The sequence below is a fragment of the Anabas testudineus genome, chromosome 24 (assembly GCF_900324465.2).
Source record: "Anabas testudineus chromosome 24, fAnaTes1.2, whole genome shotgun sequence".
In the NCBI taxonomy this organism is placed as follows: Eukaryota; Metazoa; Chordata; class Actinopteri; order Anabantiformes; family Anabantidae; genus Anabas; species Anabas testudineus.
Genome location: NC_046632.1, coordinates 17,198,393 through 17,208,172, shown reverse-complemented (window position 1 = coordinate 17,208,172; position 9,780 = coordinate 17,198,393). Strand labels below are relative to the sequence as shown.

The following is a 9,780-nucleotide window of genomic DNA, read 5'->3' as shown; positions in this document are numbered from 1 at the left end:
ACCCTCTTCCCACCTCCCTCTGTGTGTGTGTGTGAGTGTGTGCGTGTGCGTGTGTGTGTGTGTGTGTGTGTGTGCAGAGCCTCTTTCATTTCACTGGATGCTGCTTTCATGTGCACAAAAGCAGACAGCAGCATCACAGAGGAAACTCTCCCCTCATGCATTTTCTGTCTTTTGGCTTATTTTTAGATACAGAGCTCACGTTGATGTAATTATGAGTAAAGTGGTAGAAAGAATTAAAAGAGCGTATCTTCACTGTATTGTATGTAAAACCTCCTAAAATCACTTGGTTCATTATTCTGTTTACCTCAGAGTCCACAAACATACAACACAACAGATTTCTCAGGAAGTATTTAGTGTTAAACAACTAATAGTTTCATTAAAAAATGTATAATGTGATAGATTAAATTATATAATAATAAAGTAATGTTTGACTGTACAGTGTCGTCCTCAGTCTGAATGTGGACTTTGACACAACAAGGAAAGTTTCTCTGTGCTCAATGTTAATTTTTAATTATTATAACGTTATTATAGTACAAATAGTTAAGAAGCACGTCATGGTGAAGGAGGAGACGTCTTCTTTTCTTTTGACCAGTTAAATGTTAATAGTTTGAAAGTTTTTATGCTTTTGACCATTTTTATCAAGTTAAACTGGGGTTTAATGAATAACGACTGTTTCACTGACACAGAAACGTCCATTATAAAAGCTTTATTGAGCAGTAGAACAGGATATCAAAATGTTGCAGTCGAAGATGTTAAACAGGAGAGTGGGACCGAGCTTTGTTCAAAATTAGAAAAACTGGGTGCTGTTGTTGTACATTGAGCTTTAGAGAAGATCACTTACTCAGGGTCAAAGGTTTGATCCCCACAGCAGCTGTGGTTTGTCCGTCGATAACAACTCTGTCATCTGTCAGTCAAAAATAAAAACAATCTCAAACGTGACCAAGAAAACATTTCATAGCTTTTAGCCATTAGTTTCTAAGAATGTGTTTCCATATCTTGAAAACAAACCACAAAGAACCCAAACTCATGTGTAAATCCTCCAAAGTGGAACAAGAGACAGAGACGTTAGAGTAATGGTGCTAATGTGCGTCATTAGTGCCACAGAGACCAGTGAGAGTAAAGCTTTTCCCTCCGTTCGACAAAAAATAATCAGAGACTTAAATTCTCGCGCGCACAGCAGCTCTTCATGTGAATCAGCTGAAACGACCCTCAGAAGAACAGACATCACCATGATGACAGCATTCAAGCTGTTCTCTTCTTCTTGTGCACTGGTTCCTGTATTTATGAAAACACACCGGGTTAAACTGTGACCGTCATGACGTCTGTCGTTGAACCTGTAGCTCGTCCTAAAATGCTGGTTCTGGTTCTACTTGGGACCTCCCGTCCTGGATCTCGCCCTTCTCTACTCTTTTCCTGCACCGTGCTCCTCTTTATTTCTTTTGTGATCTATCTGCTCACAGGAACAAGGAATCTGAAGTTGGTGAACAGCAACAGTGCAGAAGTGTCACAGGATAGAAAAGATTATTTTAACAGCATCAAAGACACGATCGCAAACAATGAATGAAGACTCTGTCTAGAACAATCTGGACCAGTGTAGGACTCAGTGCCGCCGTCTTTTACAATGCAATCCAGGGGTCTGTCTCACAAAGCAGGGGTACCGTACATTAAGGTAATGATGTAACTCTGCTTGGTGAGACAGAACCAGCCGTGGCTGTTAATCAACTGTTATTTGCTACAACCACTGTACCAAGATGCTAGTGTGGTTATAAAAAAAAACTCTTTTTACAGCCAGAAGAAATGCAGCAGATTCTGTTTGTGCTACAGTTCATGTTAGAAAAAGAGGAAACCAGAAACCGGTCAATCAGTTTCTAACAGTTGTTGATCTGTTGGGATCCTGTTCAGGTGCCAAGATGAATGGATTGGATCATAAACTGCAGTAAAGACATTGACAGGTCAACTAAAAACTCCAGTTGTGCTTGGTTTAAATTCCCAGATTCTTGAACAGACACTGGTTTTACAAGACACGATGTCTGATTGATGCTTTTTCCTCAAGCGAAGTTTGTCTCCAGCTCAAATCTTTGACAGTTCAGGGTTTTAAGGTGCACTTAGTTTGACTCTCCACAAAACTTCTGAACACTTTCAAACATGGTCAAAACAAACTCAACATTTCTGACGCGTCTCTTCCCCCAGCAATGTTTCGATCCAGAGCAGAGCTTTAATAAATCAGGATTTCAGACCTCACAGAACAGAAACCGTGAAAACTCTTCATTAGCTTTCTGTTCACGTTCCCTCAGTGCGGCACCTTGACGCCACGTGCTCATGCATCGTCGCTCTGTCCGAGCAGCTGTTCCTGCCCAAGAATCTGAGGTGGAGAGTGGGTGACAGGCCAGGCTTCTGGAGGTGGAAGGTCCCGAGGTCAGGGGTCAGGAGAAGGGGACTTCCCATCTCTGTGTGTATGCACTCAGTTCACAGGGGCTGATGACCAGCATTCGTGAAGAGTCCATCCCGTCTAAAGCCATCTCCGAGTCCAAACAGAACCGAGAGACAAGGTGCTCCAAGTGAGTCCCAGACTTCTGCCACCTCTGGAGGAGAACAAAGTTCAGAAGAGGACATGTGATACATCCAAAAATAAGACTTTTACAAATGTTAAGAGTTTACTGCTGATCTGAGCAAACATCCACCTGATTTATATTCACACTGCTGGTTTGCCCTGTCTGCTATTGATCCAAACCTTGTGTTGTGTTGTGGTAGTTCTGCAGTAATTAAAGCAGAATTCATATGAAGGTGCTGCTTGGAGGATGTTATGAATGCCAAAACCTGCAGTCACTCGAGACATCTTTAAAAAGGTCTTCTGTCATGCTCTGCAGAGCAGCTTTAAGACCACGATCCAATGTGCAAAGAAACATGAATCTGCAGTAAGATTTTCTGTCACTCTCTTAGATACAAAGAAGAAAAGAACAGGGTGTTAGAGATTTTAGTTACGTTAAGTGATATCGCAATAGTGGACCACTCTGTTACAAGTCCTGCACCCAAATTATTATGTATAGTGGCAAGAAAAGTATGTGAACCTTTCCATTAGTAAATATTATAATTATCAAAGGTAAAAGTACTAATACTATTTCATTGAATTATAAAACTTGATAAATTCTTAGGTTGCAGCTGGTAAAGTTTGGGTAATGTTAACACATCTTAAACCTAATCTTGAAATATTTTCCCCTGAAATGTAATAGAATAAAACTATAAGTATTTTAAAATGGACATTTGTCCAAAGCACCTCTCATTTAATCCTAATCCTTAATTCCTAAATTACACCACACACTGGAGCTGGCAATCGAACCTCAAACCTCACTAATAACAACCAACCTGACTCTACAGACTGTGCTGCAGCTCCACAGCTATTAAAAAATCACTAATTCCACTTCTACAGATCCACATTTGATCCTGAGAGTTGAGAATATGATTAATGTGCTAATAATAAATGTTAACTGTCTGATGGACCACATGTGGCTGCAGCTGGTCACCACTAGATGGAGCCCTCTCATGAATATTTGGTTTAATCAGAGTCTCTGAATGTGCAGAGTGTGTGTGCTGTGTGCCTAAATGTGATGTTTGTGTGTGTGCATTATTCATAGCTGGATTCTTAAGATGGAAAACAAAGCGGCTGATATGATCAGACATGAAAAGAGGCTTTTATCCAGCCTTGGGTATGAAACCCAGTCATCAGAGAGAAAGCGAGGGAGCAGATTGATGGATAAAGGAAGAGAAAGAAATGAGAAAGTGATGAAAAAATGAATCAAGAGAGCAAAACAACATGGGTGTTGGTGTGATTTGTGTGAGCAAGTAGTATCTGCACGACGATCTTTGTGTAACTGTGTGTGCACACGTGTCCTGGTGTGTATGTTGGCGTGGAGCGGCCACATTGTGTTTGCTGAGCCTCTGAAGCGGAACGCTGTCATGTATCTTGATCCCACAAGGCCTCGTGATAACGCACACAAGCATTGGCTTTGTTCTGTACTGTAGAGTTGCGTTGTGGGCCACTCGCGGCGTTGTCAAGATGACACGCTCATCACAGTGTAGCGACGAGCCGTGGAGCTTTTTAATTGAAAAAAGAAAAGACAGTGGGATAATTAAAAGTAAATCAATTAGTATTCACCTCATTACTGACTGCTGCAGCACTGCTGACGTCAGCCTGTAAGAATAACACTCTGCATCTGTCCCTCTACACATCACCATCCCTCCTGAAAGTGCTCCACATACATTATTTCTCAGCCCGATGCCAGTTAATCCCAGTGTGCACAGGAATCAGACTCAGGTCATCAGTGGGTGAACACAGACAGGCCTGATTTTAGTGGGCATCAAAATTTCATGACTGCTTCTTGGCTTTCCTACTTCAGAGGATTGGGATTTGACTACTTGTAGTTCTGCTAAAGAGGTAGCCGGCCCGATTACACTCCGTTTGCTTCAGAATACAGCAGTCAGATGTCAGAGAAACACCATCAGCCGTCCTGATGAGTAAAGCAGCCCGGGCTCCTCCACAGAGTTTGCTGCACGGTCAAATAGCTTTGGAAACTGGTTCTGATCATCTCAATGGAAAAACACACCTCCCACTGTCATTAAGCACAAACAATATTTACAACTGGTTTCTGCTGCACTTGAACCACTCATACAAACAGACTCTGTTTTAAAAGCACATTTTACTCTAATGCATCTGTTCAGTCTGCTTAAGGCCCTCAGCCCCCCCGCTCCGATCCACTATAACACCATCGACTTCAGGAATTAGTCTTTATCAAATTACCATGAAGAAAAACGTCCTAATCAAGCAGAAATCGTTTTAATTGTCTGATTCTTTAGCAGCGTGTGTGTGTGTGTGTGTGTGTGTGTGTGTGTGTGTGTGTGTGTGTGTGTGTGCTGTTTGCCAACTTAATGCTCTGTGGTGTGAGATGCTTTTTAATATTCAGTATCGTTCTTGTGAATGAAACTTTCCTCTCAAACGGAGCAGAACAGTGAACCATATGGCTCTGTTGATTATGCTAATGATGAAATCTCACACGCCCCGTGATCAGGTGACATCCATCAGGCTGAGGTGGGTGATTTACACCATTCTCTCCTGTCGGGACAGTTTGGTGAATACAGAGTCCAGTGGCCTCTCAGGCTACTAGTGAATCTGTATTTTAGCCCTTTCAGAATTCAAGCTTGGCCTGATGCTACAGACGTGATGTCAGGAACGAAAACACACAGATCAATTTGTCGCTCTCTGCAGAGGAAGACAGCTGATTCATGACTGAGAGCACCGCACAGGGACACGATGGGAAGGCCGACGAGCCTCCCTGCTCCTGCCTTCATTCACCCAGCTCGACAGATCCTGCTACCTGCATGCTGTGCCGTGCCGGGGCGCTTCTGATGCCAGACGTCTGTCTCCGGCACCTCTCGCTCAAATCTCAGGAGATATTTTGGCGACAGGATCAGCTGGTGTGAGACAGTGACCACATCGACTGTCGTGTATGATGTCTGTCATCCTGGAACTAGTGAGAATTAGAACTTGTTCTCTTCAGTACGGTGGTTAAAACTAAAATGATCAGTTGTGGATAAAAACTGTTCTTAAGTACAGTGTTGAGCTACTTGCATCAAATATCTGTGAGAGGTTAATTATTAATTATTGATTATTTTACGAAAAGAAATAATAAATACATATTTGTCTAGCTTTAGCCCATTAATCATAAACCCTCCGATTTATCAGAACCATTAGAGAGTTTACTTCTCACTACTCACTAGTGTCACAGTATAACTGTATGAGTACTTTAAGCACATGTTGAAGACCAGGCAAAGTGAAGTCACTGTAAAGTCAGTATTTTAATTATATTATAAACTTTTGATGATATAATAACTCTGGGAGCGACTGTGATCCCACATGTTTCAGACAGTACTGCTTAGTTTTGTACTTTATTCTAATTTGGAGTGGTTAACAACACATTTTTGACTTTCGAAGGAACAACTCACATTATTGTTCTTGTACTGTTACTTCAGTAAAGGATTTAAATACTTCTTCCCCCATTTGAACCTAACATCATATCTCCACACAAGTTTTAACGTGATGAATAAACTCCAGGTTTTACTTTTAGTTTCCGTCTTCAGCTTTATTTCCTGTCTTCCTTCACTCTCTCTGTCATGGTTGTTTATTCCTTGTTGTTCTTCGTGTCTCTCGTCCCCCCGTCCTCCCCTCCCCGTCTCGTTCTATCCTTTATTTAACCTCACTCTGCGTTTCGTCCTCTCTCTCCTCCAGTCTCAGCGTCTCTCTACCAGTCGGCTCTGGGCTGTTTCTCCAGTGGATCTTCGTTCTAATTAGCTCTCATCGCTCTACTTCCTGCTTTCTGACACAGGCAGAAACGTACACACACATCCTCAACTGGGACATGTAACAGCAGAGTGTGTGTATCTGCGTGTTACGAAGGTTTAGTGGTTTCAGTTACACGACAGTGATGCGCTTCAGTGGCTCAGCTAAAATGCACGTGTGTGTTAGTGTGTGTGTGTATGTGTGTGTGTGCTGAAGTTTCTTAGTCAGTTAATTTAACAGTCTGGTATCTGATATATATAACAGGCCGAGCTGCATCCCCTCCAGCAATATAACACCTGGCTGTCTAAACTGTGCACGTGTGTGTGTGTGTGTGTGTGTGTGTGTGTGTGTGTGTGTGTGTGTGTGTGTGTGCGTGTGTGTTGTGTAAAACTGTCAATTACCACAAACCTCAGCTGTTTTCGCCTCTTTCCTATCTTGTTCCTTTGCTTCCTCGTCCTCTCCCAAACCATTCCCGTCTTTCTTTTCCATTATTTCTCTCTCTCTCTTCTTTTATTCCCTCCTCTATTTCTTTCTTTCTTTCTTTCTTTCTTATTCCCTCCTTAATATATCGCTTTCCTTCCTTCTGTCCCTTATTCCTTCCTCTTATCTTCCTTTCCTTCGTCACACCCTCCTGTCTTCATGCATTTCATTTTCTTGTTTCCTTTTTCTTTCTGTCCCATGTTTGTTTCTCCTTTTCTTTTTATTCTGTCTTTTGTTTCTTCCTTCCTCATTTCTTCCATTCTTTATTCCTTCTATCATTTCTTTTCATCTTTCTTTCTGTCTTCTGTTATTAGTTTCTTTCATTCAGGTTTTCACTCCATCTCATTCTTTTGAACGTTATATCACAAGAATGTAAACTACTAACTCTACTTCCTTCTTTGTTCCTTTTATTGTCACTTGTCATTTTTTTGACTCCAGATTCATTTTATTTCATGTGTTGAGCTTCTTTCTTTCTGTGAGCTGCTCCAGCCGTACGATGATATTCGACAGTATGTGACAGACGACTGACTAATCTCTGGTTTGTTCTGGACTTATTCTTCCATAACTTCCTCTCTGGCCAAATTCATCTTTCATCACCGATGACTCATAGAAGTGACAAACACAGAAACACGGCCCACAAAACACGGAGTCACATGCACTAATACACATGCAAATAAAAGCATAGCCAGTGTTTTGGCTTTAGACTGCAGTGATACAGATAGGAGGAACACACACACACACACATTTACACTTAAACACATTTTTCCATGCAGCCTGAACAGTTGGTGAGGTGTAATGAGCTAATCTTCACCTCCCTCTCTCCCTCTCTCTCTCTCCCCTGACGTTCCCCTTCCTCTCTCCCTTTTTCTCGTCCTCCTTATTTGCCTGTGTTGCTTCACCTTTCCACCTGTGTCTCTCCCTCTCTCTCTCTCTCAGGTGATTTATTGGTTGTCATGTTGTTCTCTGCTGCAGGGGCTTCTGGGAAGCCGTCAAGGTGCCCAGTGGTCAGGTAATGACGAGTGTGTGTGTGCGGATGTGAATGTGTGTAAGCGTATTTCAAGCTGCCTGTCCAAAAAAAGTGTTGAACATCTGCCCCTGCGGCGTTAATGTGTATGTGTAACAATCTTCTTTAGATAAATTTAGCTGTAGATTAATTATCATTTAGATTAATTTATCAGCCATATGATAGAATGTACCGACTCGCCTGCAGCTACACACCACCTGTCTGCTTGAAATATGTGTATTCGTGCGAGTCTGTGTGTGCAGACCTGTTTGCCGTCGGCCATGTTGCAGGGCAGCAGCAGGACCTGGGAGGCAGGGAAGGTGGTGGACAGAGACAGACAGTGCTGCTGCTGGCGGATCTGTTGCCCGTGAGTGTACACCCACTCCTGGAGAACGAGAGGAAGAGAGAGGAAATTAATCTTTTTTCAGTGTTTGTTTGTTCTGGTTTGGGTGAACTGACATTTCTGAGAGCTGCTTTGGCTTCTTTGTTTCTGACAAGAATATAAAGTTATTCAGGCAGAAGTGAGAAAGAAGAAGGCAGAGAACAGCAAAGTGACATTCAGTTGTCTATTTTTCCATGTTGTGCTCCGTTCCACTAACAACACTACATTCATTTAACAACTGCATGGATGTATAAACATATCTTAACATGGAGAGGTGCTGTCAAAGGCTCCTGTGATCCAGATGCATTGAACGGCCTTGCAGCAGTGCAGAGATATTCCCTTTTTTACAAGCTTTGTCCTCCTAACCAATCAGAGAAGGAAAAATTGAGGAGTGGGAGCTCACAGCTTTAAAATCAATACACGGATGAGCTTATGGTCTAATATCAATCCTGCATCGAGGCTTCAAACTCGTATCTTCTGCTAAAAAATTAATTCACATGGTTAAAGATTCTGCATTAGCTGAAACAGTGAACGGACTTGTTTATTGTAGCTTTAGAATTTATTTACACCAAAATATGAACAATAGCATGTACCTCAGCTTTATAGTTTAATTTAAAAAAGATTCTGAGAGAAACGAGCAGAGTAATTAAGAAAAATACAATAAATAATGTTTAATTTGAGTTGTTAGAAAATAACAATAATAATAAAGAGCGATATGCAAGATTTAAAGGTTTTAAAAATCTAATATACAAAGAGATGAAGCCTTTAAAATATTCAACACACACAGAAACAAAGTGCTGCATTGTAGCAGAAGTAGTATTGATGTTGGTGCTAAATACTCTGACGTGTGATATAGGTGTGTGCATCAATGTGCTCATGTGGCTCTACACACACACACGTTAACACAGGTAGCAGCATTACCAGCAGGTCAGGGTTCAAAGCATCCAGATGCATTAATGATCATATAAAAGAGGGACATGTGAGGAAAACATGAGTGAACACAAACACACACAAACACAGAAGGAGTAACTGGGTCGGGGTTATTAGCGTAGCTGCAGGATCCATGGCAAATTCAACCTGGTGTGTGTTTTAACACCCTCAGGAAACAAACAGTAGAAAGGTCACACCAGTGAAAAACATCTTGACACATCTAGAACACCTCGTACAGGGGTGCCCTAATTTCAACTGATGATTTAATAATGTCTGTCAGTGTGGCAGCCACACGGTCACTGTGTGCACGGTCACATGACTGCATGTTTTAGTTATTACAGTAATAATATCACTATAAACCTGCTAATTTACCTTTATGAACAAAGCAGGAGGTGTTTTCAGAGCAGCTCTGTCACGTATTGAGTTTTATCCTAAATTTCTCAACGCTGCAGGGTTTATTTCACTGTATGATTGATTTATTGAACTGTAACAAAGAGAATGACACCAGAGGTTAATTGGTCCTGTAGCTCAATATATCTTCTCTGCTGGAGCCTGCCAACATTCAGCTGGTACGTTTACCAGTGCACAGAACATTGAGTCTTAACCCAATTTGGGGAGTAACCTCGCTACTGAGCCGTTGTGTGGAAATTTTTT

The 9,780-nt window shown here is 41.7% G+C and overlaps 1 protein-coding gene across 1 annotated transcript in view; it reads right to left on the bottom strand.

The window, feature by feature from the left end:
• Positions 1–700: 700 nt before the first annotated feature.
• Positions 701–9,780, bottom strand: part of galnt14 (UDP-N-acetyl-alpha-D-galactosamine:polypeptide N-acetylgalactosaminyltransferase 14 (GalNAc-T14)) — a 115,708-nt gene continuing 106,628 nt past the window's right edge. The window contains exons 13-14 of the mRNA XM_026341864.1: positions 8,080–8,199; positions 701–2,582 (exon numbers count right to left, since the gene is read on the bottom strand). Of these exons, the coding sequence (XP_026197649.1) occupies positions 2,424–2,582; positions 8,080–8,199 (279 nt within the window). The 3' untranslated portion in view covers positions 701–2,423. The remainder of the gene's footprint in view (positions 2,583–8,079; positions 8,200–9,780) is intronic.